General features: G+C 37.4%; 2 protein-coding genes across 2 annotated transcripts; one reads left to right on the forward strand and one right to left on the reverse strand.

Annotated features, from left to right (window-relative positions):
- Positions 1 to 108: 108 nt before the first annotated feature.
- Positions 109 to 2,853, reverse strand: LOC148879924 (putative pentatricopeptide repeat-containing protein At3g01580). Its single transcript, XM_088961682.1, has one exon. It carries the CDS (start codon positions 2,236 to 2,238, stop codon positions 190 to 192), a length of 2,049 nt encoding a protein of 682 aa, XP_088817808.1. The 5' UTR covers positions 2,239 to 2,853; the 3' UTR covers positions 109 to 189.
- A 3,455-nt stretch (positions 2,854 to 6,308) lies between these two features.
- Positions 6,309 to 10,364, forward strand: LOC148879925 (protein CORTICAL MICROTUBULE DISORDERING 7-like). The gene is made up of 2 exons (XM_088966551.1): positions 6,309 to 6,846; positions 10,011 to 10,364. The coding sequence occupies exons 1-2, from the start codon at positions 6,450 to 6,452 to the stop codon at positions 10,214 to 10,216; spliced, it is 603 nt and encodes a 200-aa protein (XP_088822677.1). The 5' UTR covers positions 6,309 to 6,449; the 3' UTR covers positions 10,217 to 10,364.
- The last annotated feature ends 6,564 nt before the right edge of the window (positions 10,365 to 16,928 follow it).

A 16,928-nucleotide genomic window follows, 5' to 3' on the forward strand; every position in this document is an offset into this window, starting at 1 on the left:
ATTCATTATTCTTTTGGCTATGTTATTACTTCCCATGCTTAGAATGCGCCATTTGCCCTTCCAACAAATTTGCATCAAATAGATGACAAATTTGTAAGATCTTCCTTCCAAATGCATGAGTTGCATTTTATTATCAGCAAAGATCAAATTAGATAAGAAGATAACATACAAATTAAGATGCTGCAGTGATTATATTGCTTCAACCATGCTATATCCTACTGTCTTTTTCAATCCCTTCTCCTTCACCAATCCCCACAGCCTCTCAGCATCTCTCCACTGACCATGCTCAGCATATAAATTTGACAAGATAACATGATAGCTAGTATTTTGTGGGTCCAAGCTTAGAAGGCGCTTGGCTGCAAATTCTACAACCTCAATCGGCCCCTGGCTTGATCTGCAACCAGAAAGGAGAGCACCCCAAATATTTGCATCAGGTTCCACTGGCATTCTGTTAACAAATTGAAGAGCTTCTTCAATACACCCTCGTCGGCTAAGCAAATCCACCATGCAGGCATAATGTGGAAGAGTAGGAGTTATGCCATACTTCTCTTCCATGCTAGAAAACCATCCCCAACCTTCATCTATTAAACCACAGTGAGCACAGGCAGACAATACAGAAATAAAAGCAATGTCATTGGGCTTTGTCCCACACTGTAACATCTTAGAGAAAGTATCAAGGGCCTCTCTACCACATCCATTTATCCCATACCCGTGTATCATTGAACTCCAACAGATAAGATCTTTTGTGGGAAGCCTGTCAAACAAAGTTTTTCCTTCACTTAGCTTCCCAAATTTGCAGTAAAAATCAATCAAGGCTGACATTATATATCCATTGGATGAATACCCAACTCTTATTACATGGGCATGGATGCTCTTCCCAGGCTCTTGAGCTCCTAGTGAGGCACATGCTTGCACCAAACTAACCAAAGTGATCTCGTTAGGCTTCATGTTTGCTAATTGCATCTGTTTGAATGTATCTACAGCACAGATAGAATAACCAGCTTGGGAATAGATGGCAATCATTGCACTCCAGGCAATAAGATCTTTGTGGTGGAGATGAGTAAATAAAACCGCTGCTAAACCCACCTTACCAAAGTCCGCATACATTCTTAAAAGAGCAGTTCCAATGGAAACAAAAGCCAAGAGCCCAGATTTTAGAACGAAGCAGTGTAATCCAAGTCCAAATTTAAATTGTTCCGACTGTGAGCATGCAACCAAAACATTCCGGACAGTGATTTCATTAGGTTTGACACAAGATGATACCATATTTATGAATAAATTCAATGCTTTTCTTGGAAATCCATTCTCTATAGAGCCACAGATGATGGTGTTCCAGGAGACTATATCCTTATGCACAATCCTATTGAAAATTAAAACTGAAACCTCCAAATTTCTGCATTTTGCATACATATCTACAAGTGAGTTTTGAACATTGGTTAACGATGAGAAAACCCTTTTAAAAGAATATCCATGGATCTCTTTGCCCAAAGACAGAGCACCAAGGTTACCACAAGCAGGTAGAATGCTTACGATGCTCACGTGATTGGGTTCTACACCAGCATATTGCATCTTTCGGAAAATTTCTATGGCTTCAACAAATTTCCGATTCTTTGAACATGCTGTAACCATTGCACTCCATAGAACCAAATCCTTCACCGGTATCGGATCAAAGAGTTGCCTTGCAATCACCATATCATGGAGTGAATATAGTCCCAGCAGGGCTGTAACGATAGACAATTCTATCTCAAATCCGAGTTTAATCACAAATCCATGAATTCCTCGAATCATGTCTTCCGAACCTAATGTTCCAACAGCGCGAATCAGACTCAAAACCGTCACGTAGTTGGGCCTCTGATCATTTTGAAGCATTACTTTAAACAACCCTATAGCCTCCTCTTGGCGATCACTCTTAGCCAAGAAAGAAATAGTTGCTGTCCATTCGAATATGCTATGCGGTTTATTTCTAATAATTTCACCAAAGATTTGGCCAGGAACTTCAAATTCTGCACAGTGCTCGTGCGAAATGTCGTAGCGCAAACTAGAGTTTGACTTCTGAGTAGGACCATTTCTTTCAGAAAAAACGTCCAACAGTTTGTGGGTGCTTTTGAAAAAGGAATCAAACGCCAAATCGCCTGAGAAGGAGATGTGGGCTTTCCATGTTTTACCGAAACATGAAAGGAAGTTATGATACTGTCCGGTGGGTACGAGAGAAATTAATGGAGAGCGGATAAAGATCATCAGAGAGAGAGAGTGTCAGCTACGCCAGGTGGCCGCTCGAACAATTTGAAATTTGAATTAGGGTCCAGACTCCGGACCCCAGAATACTTAACTTACAGTGCTCGTGGCGAGGTTTGGTGTCCAACCCTCAGTGGAAAGTAAAATGTTTGGCGGCAACTTGCGGAGGAACTGAGGAAATTGAAACTGGATCTGCTTTTTTTCCTGTAAACCCAATGCATGAAACACCACCTGTGATTTTCCTGTAAACCAATGAATGCACACCACCTGTTGTTCCACGAATGATTTATACAGTATTTGAAATCGTGAGTATTTATTAAATAAATGATGTTACATAAGTGCTGCCTACCATTGACAAGTTTCATTTTAAGATTTTTCTTGATTTTCCAAATAAATAAATACAAAACGTTTATTTAATAAACATCTACGGTTATCAAGTCAAACCGTCCCCGTAATTAACACACTGGCATATTCCTATTTAAAAATGAGAGAATCGTTTATTGGTAGGTAGCCCATGATTTATTTACTTTTATTATTTATCTTGTAATTTATGTAGCTCATGATATAAAAACCTAAAATTTGCATTTTTTTATTCTCTTCCTATTTCTACTCTTCATCTCTTCACTCTCTCTTCCTTCTACAAACCCTAAAACTGATATTTGAACTGAACCAAAGCAACTTGAATACTTCACAAAGGGTCAATATGCTCCAAACTCCAATTCAGTTATGTTTCATTGGGTAAGTCTTCTCTACTTTGAATGGTAATAAATTTCAACAATATAAGTTTTTTTTTTTGATATTCTCATAGTAGGTGGTAACAAATAATGGGACTTGAATCCGCATATCTACTGAGACTTCCCAACAAACAGACCAACTGAGCCACCACTCTTTTAGCTACTGTTACTCTCTTGACAAATAATTATTATATGAGTATTTTTGATAAAAAGAATTATTGTATGATTGTGTTAAGACTCTTGAAGTTCTTACATGACTTGGGTAGATTTTGGAGTTAGAAGTTGTCATTCATATACTAGAAATACTTTGCTTATTCACTAAATTTGAAATTCTTAGATTGGATCCTTTTCACAATACTGTTCTTCAACTTTTCACATTGAAAAGTATAGCAATCTGTCTCCAAGAGATGCTTATTTGAGCAACTTGTCACTGGGTATGATTACGTGTGTCAATTGAATCAGATTTGGTCCAATCTGATCCAGTCCAATATGAGTTCATTAAAAATGGATCAGGACCAATCCAATCGGATGAATACTTTGGACCGATCCAATTCAATGTCTGAATCATTCAAATTTATTCAAATTAGTTTTAATTTATATTTATTCCAAGCCAAATTAGCCCATTGGCACTTGTATTCTTATCTTCTATCAATGGATCGGATATTTGTTCAATATAACCTAATCCATTATAATGGATGAATCAGCTCCAATGTCTGAATCATTCAAATTTATTCAAATTAGTTTTAATTTATATTTATTCCAAGCCAAATTAGCCCATTGGCACTTGTATTCTTATCTTCTATCAATGGATCGGATATTTGTTCAATATAACCTAATCCATTATAATGGATGAATCAGCTCCCATCCAATTCAATAAATATTTTGGACCATTAAGTTTGGACTAGGGTTATATATGGGTCAGGTTGGTTCAGATGCAAGCTTTTTAACTAATTGAACTGACTTGGTTGAATAAATGAATAGGGAATTGAAACCAATCGATTATGAGAAAACTGACCCAAGCATGAAGGGTGGGTTTCTCGATTTGATAGTCAGTTTGTGGGGATTTAGAGTAGCCAAAGACCACATTTTCCTAAGAAATATGAAGATATAAGTGATTTGGGTCTACAAAGTGTTTCTATAGGCTGTTTAATATGCTGACTCTTTATTGAAAAGATAAAAGCAGTGAAGTTTCTATTTTGGTGTACAAGTTTGTAACTTCAAAATCAATGCCAAAAGGTATGTAAAGTGGATTCCAACCACCCAAATATATCAATATATATATTAAATCATGATCGCTTCAGTTCGGTTTCGATTTTCAAATTTATAAACTAAAACTGAACCGACCACTCAAGTTGTATATTTTATCCACCCGAAACTGACCAATAACCTTGAAAAACCGACCAGATCGGGTTGGATGGGGCTGGTTTAGTCAAATTGACTATCTTTGTGAACAACCCTAATGTAGAGTGGGAAAATTCAATATATCTTATTGATTTATTCAATCCGTCAAAATTGATTTTGATTTGAACAAGGTCCAATCTAAAAACAGTCCATTGACACCCACAGGTTGATACATCAACAGTTCTTTTATTTAAGTTTATGTGAGCAATGCTTGTAGAAGAATAAGCTTTTGCTTGAATGACAGGCCAAGTAAACAGATTAAACAAAGAAACAAGGATATATTACAGTAGTTAAACTCCAGTTGAGGACATGAGGTCATGGCTTCGGGTATTGTAGGAAGACGATTAGGTTAGAGTTTGGGGAAAAAAGACGGTTAGGAAGTAGAAGAGCAAAAAACAGGGGAGGAAATCGTTGTGTTAAGAAATAAGAAATAAAAAATAAAACAAAAAAAAGTAAATAATATCCATTACTAAGGAATTCAAATTAGCCCCCCACAACGTCTCACAGTACATCCCCACCAGGTATTAGGTATATCTTCCAATGATAATCTCAGAAATGATGATGTCATCATCGGGAGATGCTCTCAATACACGGCATAGATGTGCTATGGGACGTTGTGGGGGGGCTTATTTGATCTCATTACTAAGTTTTACAAGGGCTTTGTTAAGTATAACACACATGGGAAGATCAAACATGTGCAAGAAACACGTGGCGGTCATTCATTGGGTTTACAGCAAAAGTCCATAGCTATAAGTCTACAGCAGATCCGACTTCAAGCAAATTATGTCATTTGTGAAAAAGCTTTGGGTTGGGTTGTTGAGATCGGAGAGGACCGGAGGGTATGATACAATGCTTATACCATGGTATGACTTGAACTATATTTTTAGGGTAAAATATAAAAACCTCCCCTGAAATTACTGACAATCATAATAACCTCCCTTATAGTTTCATTTTAATAAATACCTCTCCTGAACTTTTGAGAAACTCAACAAAAACTTCCATTTCGTCACTGTCCCAAATGGAAAACGTTAGATTGATGCACCAATTTTTTCCAAATATCCATTCTACCTTTTATAAATTATTTTACATACAAAATTACTGAAATAATCCCATTTTAACTCAACAAAAAAACATATTTCAGTAATTTTGAATGTAAAATTACTGAAATGATCGTTAAAAGAGGTTTTTGTTGAGTTAAAATGGGGTTATTTCAATAATTTTGTATGTAAAATAATTTATAAAAGGGTAGAATGGGTATTTAGAAAAAAATTGGTGCATCAATTTAACGTTTTCTGTCTGGGACAATGACGGAAGGGAGGTTTTTGTTGAGTTTCTCAAAAATTTAAGAGAGGTTTTGTTAAAATGACACTATAGGAGAGGTTTTTATGATTATCAAAAACTTCAGGGGAGATTTTTGTATTTTACCCTTATTTTTATATTACTTTTTCAGGAAACAAGAGACTGGATTTTCTCCTCATGGGGCATGCCTCACACCAACGTCACATTGGAAATATCTGTCGTACTTGTATATTGTCATTTATGGGATGAGTTTCCAATGTATGATACCCATGTGCTCTGAGGTTGGTGTGAGGCATGCTCTGTGACGAGTAAATCAAAATTCACTAAAAAAACTTACCCTTCTTCTTGTTGGATAAATCAGAGAGAAAAATGATAAAATTAAGGGTTTCTAACAGATAAGGACAACTTTTTGCCTTGAATATCAATAAAAGATAATATATTTATAAAATAACAAAAATAAGGTAATTTTTTATGAAAAAGAAAAAAAATGGGCAAGCCACTGTTCATCGTCTTCCTCTGCCTCTTATTCATCCGAATACACTGTTCATGCGAGAGGCAGAGTAGGGCCAGGCAGCGTTCTCCTTTACGGTTGCTGTTCTGGTCTTGAAGCTGAGAAGAGGTTCAGAATCGCAATGACACCGTTCTCTTGAAGCTGAGCATCGCATCCGGTTTGAGGTTTTCTCTCTCTTTTCGTTTCTCCCTAGATTCAATGTTGTTGTAGAGGGGAAGATTGAAGAGGAAAAGCGAAGCTTTGACTTCTCGAGCGGGTCTTCGTCTCTCATGGTGTTGTTCACACCAGGCGTGTTGCTGAAGCTCTTACAGCACGCGAGTAACAAAGAGGTGAAGGTCATTGGTGAGCACCGCTCGATGCTCTTGCAGGTATCGAGATCGTGGAAAAGTAGAGGATTCTTCTTGAAGGTTTCAGATTCGTTGCATTTGGCTTACGTTTCGATCTCAGACGAGGATGTCGATTTGATCTTCAACGATAAGATCCAGCTTGGGCAGTTTGTTCACATTGCTCGACTTGACTCTGGATCGCCCGTTCCATTGCTTCGTGGTGTTAAGCCTGTGCCAAAGAGGCTCTTGAAGCCGAGCATCAGAAGAGGAGATAAGAGAGATAAGAGGCCTTATAGCCCCAACACGAGCAATCTTGAGGCAGTTTTCCTGCTTGTTCTAGGTGAGGAGTCTAAGTTCCATAGCCGCCTAGTGCGAGAGAGCAAAGAACGAAGGGGGAATTGTTCATCGTCTTCTACCTCTGTATTCATCCGAATACACTGGATTTGAAGCTTCGGTGATATTTTTCAAAACAATCACAGAGGCAGAGGAAAAGGAAGATGATGAACAGTGACATTGCCCTTCCTTGATATTTTTTATAAAAGGTTACTTTATTTTTGTTATTTTAATTGATATTCAGGGCAAAAAGTTGCCCCTATCTGCTACAAAGATGTCCGTTAAACAGATTTTAAAAACAAAACGATACATGAATAAAAATGGCAATAGAAAAAACTTGCTTGTAGAAAAAAATACACATAAATGTATTCGCTTGGGTAAAGTTGGTAGCTTACCTAGAAATGGATGAGGACTATATATAATGTCCATGATAGGCCCATGATTTATATGTCTCCAAAACGTAAGGCACTAAAATTGTAAGGCTAGTAGGCTATGTTTAAGAACTTTTCTTTCAGGCTATGTTTGGTCTGAAGGAAAAAGTAGGGAAAGGAAAGGAAAGGCAAGGAAACCTTTACAAACTTTGTGTAGGTTTTGGTATCTTTCCCTTCCTTTCTCTACCTTTTCCTTCAAACTAAACATAGCCTTAGCTTTTTTATTTCCCTCTAATTTTCAATCAACCAAACATAGCCTAAGGGTCTGTTTGATTGCTGAGAAAATTGGACCGAGAAAGGATGGGATGAGAAGAGAAAAATTTATTTTCTCAGTTAGTTATAATGTGTTTGTTTGCTAAGAAAATTTTTGTTAGAAAACCCACTTTCTAGTGTTTGTTTTGCAAGAAAAATTATAGGAGAACCACCCCATGGTTCTAAACAAACTACCAATATCTAATTACATAATTAATCCAAAATTTACTTAGCAAATACGATTTTAACTGAAAACAAAAGCAAATATCAGACATTAGCAAATTTAAAGACAGAAGCACAGAAATGGAATAAGACCTGTGATGAATAGATTTTATTCAACTGGAATGAAAATTGTACTGAATTGCAGTACTAGATTATGAATATAATTTCAAAATCCTTTCTTTCAGAGTCATCAATTGTGAAAATTTATATCCAAAACAATAATTATAAGAGACAGAACAAAAGAAATCAGAACAATTAGATATTGACTTCCTAATACAGAGTTCTGCTTACATCCTATCTACCATGGACAACCATTAATTGCTACCCAACTGTAGATAAAATTTTAATCAATTTGCACTGCTAACATTAGTACTCACTCTCACAACAACTAAATAACTTCACAGCCTGATGGTAACAACGCAAAATTATTTGTCATGCACATGAAACAAACGATGACACAACAAGGAAAAGGCGATGAGATTAAAACCTTTAACATTTGCCCAGAGATAAACCTCATCGCTATCTGGGCTAAGATCAACTTCCTCTACAGGCTTGTAGATGACACGTTGGGTCTTAAAGAACCACCCCATGGTAGAAAGAGCAGAGACCTTTCAAAGCCCAGACCCTGAAACACTCAAAACAGAGGAGAGAATGAAGCAGAGAAATCAGAGGGAGATGAGCAGACTTAAAAGGGAAGGGAAAGAGAAACCCCAACTGAAAGATTTAAGAAGTAGGGGGAGAGCGCCAGAAATTGAAGAAATTAAATGAAAGCCCAACTGAAAATGCTAACTTGTAATTAAGGAGCGAAAAGTGAACAAGCAGAGAAGAGGGAATAGGGAAGTGGTCGACTGGTCGCTTTCCAGTGCAATCGAGAAAAGGAGGACAGCGAAGAGATGCATCTTTCTTCCTTGTGGCTCGCGGGCTTCTCATCAATTTCTGGACTTGAGACTGAGAAAAAGGGCTGAAGCATTGTTGGCCACTTATGCCATTGCATGGCGGGCTGTGTCGAGACCCTCTTCTCTTTGCTTTTGATTTTGGTAAGGTCGGTCGCCCGCGTCCGCGCTCGGTGTCAATTGGGAGGAGTAAGGTCGGTCTCCTTCTTCTGTTATGCTCTGCAATGGTGATTTAGGGTCGGGACACGGGCATGGTGCGTTAGGATCTCGGCGGAGGGCGTGAAGTGGGGGTTCAATATAGAGGCGACGCTCAGCAACAGCCTCCTCCGCTGAGGAGTGGGCGAATGAGCGAACAGAGAGGAGGTTATGGTTGGGATGTTGGAGGAGGATGTGGTGATGATCGGTGGTGGTGGTGGCAGTGGTGGAGGTGCTGATAACAGAAAGAAGATGGTTAGTGGTGGAGAGAGAGAGAGAAGATTATCGACTTCTTGCTCTGACAAAGCCCGAACAACTTTCTTAGTGTTTTCTTTTCTCACCGGGGTTGCATTGTTTTGGTGCGACCCCGCTCACTTAATTTTGGGATCCCGCGTCCCTCTTGTTTCTCATCCCAAAACACTGTTTACCAATAAACAAACACAAGAAAGGGAGAATAATTCGAGAATATTCATTTTTCTCATCCCGTTCTCAGCAATCAAACAGACCCTAAGTGTACTCCCAATAATGTCCTAATATGTTGTTTGTAGGTAATTGGTAACATGAAATAAATCGATAAAATAAAGGGAAAAGAGAAAAGAGAAAAGATAAAAGAAATGCTTGTTTAGGGGGTATTTGACAAAGTGTATGATTTTGTTTTGAGAACAAAAAAAAAAAAAAAAAGAAAAAGAAAAGAAGACAAAAAATGCTCTAGTTATTGTTTTGAAAAGCGAAAACAAGACATTTTGTTTCCGAAAACAAATCATATCTTCTAAATATGTTTCCTAAAACAAAAACAAAAGTATCACACCTTAAACATTTGGAAAAAAAAAACTATACACAACCAAGAATATGTTTATACTTTTTGTTTTGTGAAAAAATCCACCTTCAAATCAGATGGTTTTTATCTGTTTTTGGAACTCACATTTCACAACAAGAAAAAAACAATTTTAGTTGAAGAATGATCCCTTGGTATCTTTTTTTTTGTCCCCAAAACAGTTTTATCAGGGTTTATATTAAGGCATATAAATAGACAAATCCATATAAGCTAATTCTCTCAACATTTTTGGTAGTTTTGTAGCTAATGATTATGCTGGTTTTGGTATTTTGATCCTTGGTTGAGACAGTTCTTTCTTAGCAGCTAAAGACATTTCAGATCACCCTCTGAAGTTTTTTTTCAGAAGCTTTTGCTGTGTTTCAAGGTATTCAATCCCTTCGTGGCCTGGCGTTATCTTCCATCGTCTGTGTGCACTGCAATTGTAGGCCTCTCCTTCAATCTACTCAAGGAGTCTCAGATTCTGTTGACCACTCTATTCGGTTTTTGCTTCAGGACATTAGAAGTGAGCTTCACTTTTTTGTTGGTGTTTCCTGTGTTTTTTATGGGTAGAGCTGAAAATTTTGTGGCCCACTCTTTTAGCTGCTAGAACTAGCCCTAAAGGAGTCAGGTTCCAGCATGCTCCTTCTTGGCTTTCAGGCCTTTTGATTTTGTTGGTTTTAGGTCTATATCCAGAAACTGTTGTTTGCCTTCTATTAGTATTGACTGAAGTTGCTTTTTTACCCCAAAGAAACACAAACACACACATCAAGAGAGATGCTAGAGTCCATGCAAGACCCTGAAACTCCCATTGAATTGGACCAATTCAGACTTAATGGTCCAAAGTATTTATTGGATTGCATTGCACCTGGTCCATCCATAATGGATTTATATTGAATTGGATTAGATTAAACCAATATCTAGTCCATTGATAAAAGATAAAAATATAAGCATCAATGAATCAAGTTTGGGTTGAAACCAATCTAAATTAAAATCAATTTGAACAGGTTGGTTGGTCTAGACATTGAATTGGAGTGATTCAAAAAGGTCCAAAGTGTTCATTGGATTGAATTGGACCTGGTTCATCTGTAATGGACTCGTATTAGATCGAATCGAAACCAAGTACCACCTTCTTGGACAGCAAGCAGCTGAGCGACCAGTATTAACCTTCTTCACTATTGAGTCTTGAGTGGTGATTGGAAATGGCAAGAAAAAAAAGGTGATTCACTTCTCAGTCTACCACTCCTCTATCATTATATCAACCTTCTACATGTACTGTATTTGATGGTAGATGGGCAATAGATTCAAAACGCTGAAACCTGAAAGTTCAAACATGTAACTAAAGTGAGATTGAATACAGTCCTTTGTGATTGATGAAGATGGTGTTTGATATCTATGTAGCTTTTGGAAGAAACGGTGCTAGCTCAGCATTGGAGATGCGTTTAACAAAAAAATGCCTAAAAAGTTATTTGGTTGAGCCATATATCTCTCGAAAATCGTGTGAATCATTTATTTAAAAAATATCAATTTTGACATTTTTCATTTTTAAGACCGAATTTTCACTATTTGGCTTATATGGCGTCTAGTGGTGCCTAATGGAGTTGAGGTGTAAAAAAATTGTACAAAACATTTAAAACAGATTTTGACTCATTTTTCAAGACAAAATCATACAAAACGTTTATCTTATAAATGCCATCCATGCCAAACAACCTTGAAGTTTCCCTGCTTCTATCTTATCTGAATGCATTCCTCTGTTAATATTGGGGAAAATCGTAATGCATATTTTATATATATATTTATTTTTATAAATATAATATATTGTTATTATTTATTATTTTATTTATGAGATCATGGGTTATTAACTGTGAAACCAGAGGCAAAAGAGGTTTAAATTTAATGATCGTGTGATGTACTTGTTCAAATCAAGATAATATATATGTTGTAGATATGATATTTTATTTAACTTTTATGACATGCAATAAAATCAAGACAAATGTTTTAAAACAGAGACTAAGATTATTGAACGTAAAGTTTTTCATATTGATATTTTTATTATTATTCCTTTATCTTTTGTTTTTTTGACCGTGGAAGCTTTCATTTTCACCCATTCAAATTTTTTTTTGAATACAAAGCTTTCCTCATTAAAGGGGGCAAAAACATGATTCAAAAGTCTCGTCTTGAACAAAGTTTCTACTCATTTTTTCCTTGATGCAAACGGAGTCGCAGACAATGAGACGCGCGCGGTTTTCAGTCTGAAATATTTTCAGTTTTGTTTTTGCCCCGCTCTCGTTGAGTCTATACAAATGCAACCTCAAATGCATCATTTTAAAGGCGAAGTCTCCATTTGAAATAAGATGCCAAGCTATGTAACAGTATCAGGCTCATATTGGGACTTGGGAGTGTTTATTGGCCTTTGATAAATAAGCCCAAATAAATGCTTATTCGTGGAAATAAACTCGTTTTGAATAAACACCTAAGCATTCAAGAAATGTGCTTATTTTTTAGGGTAAAGCTCTTAAACTACCTCTACTGTTTAGTTAATTGATATGCAGTACCTTACTATTTAACTATTGTCTTGTGGTACCCTTAAGTTTTCTGACTATTGACTAGCTCTACCCCTATCGTTAATACCGTTAATGTTCCGTCCAAATTCATACACATGTGACACCACATGATATATAATTTTTTTTTCAAAACCCAATTTTTCCCTTCATCCCTCTCCCTTCTTCTTCACCATCCCTCCATTCTCAGAGGCGGTGGTGATGCTGGTGGAGGCTATGGATCTGGCAGTGGTGGAAGCTATGGAATTGGCGGTGGTAGTGGCTATGCAGGTGCTACTAGCGGGGAATATGGAGGTAGTGGTGGCGGCGGGGGTTATAGAGGCAGCGGTGGCGGTGGTGGAGATTATGGAGGAAGTGGTGGTGGTGGTGGTGGAGGTTATGGGAGTGGCGGTGGGGGTGGAAATTATGGCTTTCACAGGATGGTGGTGGAGGTTGCAGCGATTCAAAATCCTCTCAAGAATAGAGAGGAGTAGTGTCGCCTTCGCCAGCGATGCTTGTCATTGCAATTTTCGGATGGCAATGCGATGGTGAGAAAGGTTGGAGATCTCAAATTTTCAAGGAGAATCCACATCTGAGATAAGGCCCGTCGTCCGCCGCTTCAATGTAGGTACTCACTATCCATCTGAGATCTACAAGGAGAACCCAAATCTCAAATCTGTATGGAGAACCCAAATCGGAGATCTGGCTCATCGTCTGCCGCTTCAATGTAGGTACTCACCGTCCATCTGAGATCTGCAAGGAGAACCCAGATCTGAGATTTGGCCCATCGTCCGCCACTTCAATGTAGGTACTCACTGTCCATCTAAGATCTTCAAGGAGAACCCAGATCTCAAATCTTCAAGGAGAACCCAGAAAGTCACCTACAGTTCGTGTCAAGACGAAGAACCCAAAGTATACAACACTGGCAACTTTCTGGAGCTCTCCGACAGCGCTACAACGTCGATGCTGAGTATACAACATCGTCGGTTTTGGTTTTAGACCCGTATCTCCATTGTTTGTCAGCACCGGCACCGCCTTTGGTGCCGATGCACCCCCATCCCACCCCTCGGCTTGCACGTCCAACCAATATCTTTATTATTCAAAAAAAGAAAAAATAGACTTTTTTAATCTCTATGAGAGAGAAAAGGGAGGGAAGAGAGCAGAGGGGATTATAAAGAGTTATAGAGCTTTATTTGCAGCCCTTTCATGGTGTTTTTCATTTAGCTTAGGAGCTCAACAGAGTGACGAGAGTTTAACTGTTCATCATCTTTGTTAGCTTAGGAGCTCAACGGAGGGTTGATCTTGATAAAAATGTTAATTTGGGAACCGATTTGGTGTTGATGGAGAAGAATATCTCTTTGTTAGCTCGGGAGCTCAACAAAGGGTTGAAAGAATGTTTACGATGACGCCAATGGTAGTTTTTTGTTCACCGTCGAGAAGACGATGAACAAAAATGAAGATGGATGAAGGATAGGCAGAGGAAGAAGGAGAAAGAGAATAAGAAGAGGGGATGGAATTTGAGGAATAGTTGAAGGAAAATTTGACATTTCGTTTCCTTTTGTTAATACTTAACAACAATGACAATAGCTAAACAGTAGGGGTGCCACATGTCAATTAGCTAAATAGTAGGGGTAGTTTAAGAGATTTACCCTATTTTTGAATACTTATTGAAAAAGTACTTATTGTTTTCTGAACCACCTTGGCCAACCATGTAACTTTTAAAATACATATGCTACCCCTTTTGCACTTTTTCATCGAGTAAGCACTTATTTTAACAATATACACTCCCAAGCATGAGTTGGGATGTATTTATTATAATAGAAAATTGTCTAAAACCCACCATCACTTTTTATGAATTTTCTTAAACTCACCATAACTTTTCAAAACATTCAAAACTCACCATGCTAGTGAGATAACAGTAATTTGACTAATGGACATAGTAGTCGTACAAGACTACAGAGACTCTTTAGGTTTTGAACAAAAAATAAAAGAGAAGGAGAAAAGGAGAAGAAGAGAAGAAGAGAGATAGAGAAGAAGCACTCGTGGGAAAAGTTTTGAAAGAAGAGAATGGTTGGAGTGGTTAAAACAGCCGCCCCACTCCTTAATTTATATACATGATTTTCTAATTGTAAAAGAACTTTAATGTTTACATGGCAATAAAAGATAAGATTAAAATAAAACTAATCCTAGACAAGATAGAATAACTAATCCTAGATAAGATAGAATAAAACTTATCCTTATCCTACTAGGAAAGTTGATCCTAATCAATTAAATCTAAATACATCTTAGGGTGTCACACGAATACTCTCAATGTGAGGTCCATGGTTTCCTACACTCCCTCTCAAGTTGGGTAGTAGATATTTGTCATTCCCAACTTGCATAGATCTTCTTCTAACTTTTTTCTTGAAACAGCCTTGGTGAGAAGGTTTGCAAGCTACATGTCAGATGTGATGTAGGGAAGGCATACTTCTTGAGATGTAACTCTTTCTCTGATAAAATGTTGGTCCACTTCGATATGCTTAGTTTTGTCGTGCTGTACTGGATTATGGGCTATATTGATGGCAGCCTGATTATCATAGTACAACATTAGGGGTTTCTCATAAACAATACCCAATTCCTCCAGTAATGACCTCAACCATGGAATCTCAGCCATACCATTTGCCATGGACTTATATTCAGCTTCAACACTTGAATGAGAAACAATACTTTGTTTCTTACTCTTCCAGGAGACCGGATTACCTCCAACAAAGGCACAATATCTAGAGGTAGATCTTCGGTCATCAACACCCAGCCCAATCAGCATCTGTGTAGACTTCTATCTTCATGTGGTCATTTTTCTTGAACAAAATGCCTCTGCCTGGGGACCTCTTCAAATATGCTAATATCCTTTCAATCGCAATGAGGTGAATAGTTCTAGGAGAGTGCATATACTGACTAACTACACTGACTGCATAACTGATGTCAGGTCTTGTGAGGCAAAGATAGAGAAGTTTTCCAACTAATCGTTGAAACATAGCTTTATCTTCAATAGGCTCTCCACCCTCTGCACTAATCCTGTGGTTCTATTCAATAGGTGTGTCTGCAGGCTTAACTCCCAACTTTCCTGTTTCTTCTAGCAGATCAAGAACATACTTTCGTTGAGAGACAAAAATCCCATGCTTGGATCTAGCTACTTCAATACCCAAGAAGTATCGTAGTTCCCCCAGATCTTTTACCTCCAACTCTTGATGAAGGAGTTGCTTAAGAGACTCAATTTCACTAGTATCACTCCTGGTTACTACAATATCGTCCACATACATGGCAAGTAAGGTTACGGAGGAGCTCACTTTCTTAATAAACAAGGTGTGGTCTGACTGAGCTTGCACATATATGAATCTATCAAGGGCTCGTCTAAATCTGTCAAACCATGCTCTATGGGACTGTTTTAGTCCATATAGAGCTTTATTCAACCAAAAAACCTTTCCTATCTCCGTAACATGAAATTCTAGAGGCAACTGCATGTAAACTTCTTTCTGCAAGTCTCCATTGAGAAAGACATTTTTAACATCTATTTGATACAACGACCAAGAGTGACTGACTAGTTGTAAGAGATAATAGTACTTTGATAGTGGTCATCATTTCTATTGGTGCAAAAGTTTCTAAGTAGTCAACACCATATGTTTGAGTAAATCCTTTTGCAACTAATCGGGCCTTATTCCTTTCAACAGAACCATCAGCATTATGTTTCATAGTGAATACCCATTTACATCGAACTGGTTTCTTTCCTTTAGGTTGATCAATTATCTCCTATGTATTATTTCTGATGAGGGCGTCAATTTCTACTTTTATTGCATCTTTCCATTTTGGTACTTCCAATGCTTCCTGTATTGTTCTGGGAATGGGAATATCAGCAATGGATGCGAGAAAAGACTTGTAGGAGGGAGACAAATGATCATAGAATAGGAACTGGGAAATGCAGTGAAGAACAATAAAAAAAAAAACAATTTCACCATCCCGTGAATAACACATTTGACACAATTATACTTAAATAGAAGCTTACAGTGTTCAAGGTAAATGAACATTTTTTTTTGTTGGGAGAAGTGCTTTTAAACCTATCAATGGCAGAAAAGGACAACATAGGCTGCTTGTTTGATTGTTTGTTGGAATCCATGATTTTTTTACTACTTATTTTGCATCAATTATTGCTTCTTGTGAGATCAAATGCATCTATTCAAGGTCCCCACTATGAATAGAGCTGTGCCACTGTATTCATCTTTTCCAAACCAAGTACTCTATTACAGAACAATAAAAAAACACATTCTCTTTACACCTGTAAAATTGATGGTTATAAGTGGTTTTAACAAACCTGTTTAGAGAAACATTATCATATTTTAGTTTTTTTCATAGTTATAATTGGATTTAACAATCTGAATACAACATAATTGATTTGATTCAATAAGTACAATAGAAAACAACTTATACTTGTTTTGTTTGTCTCTCTCTTCTGTTCAGCCTTAGTACTTTAGAACACAAAGTGATTTTTTTTGTTTGATTTTTGGGCATAAAAGGCAGATTGCAATGGTATGGTTCTTCTTTTTTTGTGTTATTTTTGTCTGATAGAATGGTTCTTATGAGTTTAATACATTTGATTTTTGGTAGGCTGCAATGGCATGGTTCTTTTTTTTTATTTTTCTGATTTTTGTATGATAGCATGGTTCTTATGAATTTAATACATTTGATTTTTTGGGCATGCTGCAATGGCATGG

Source organism: Nelumbo lutea, chromosome 1 (genome assembly GCF_056320005.1).
Source record: "Nelumbo lutea isolate HS-2025 chromosome 1, American lotus-T2T, whole genome shotgun sequence".
NCBI lineage: Eukaryota > Viridiplantae > Streptophyta > Magnoliopsida > Proteales > Nelumbonaceae > Nelumbo > Nelumbo lutea.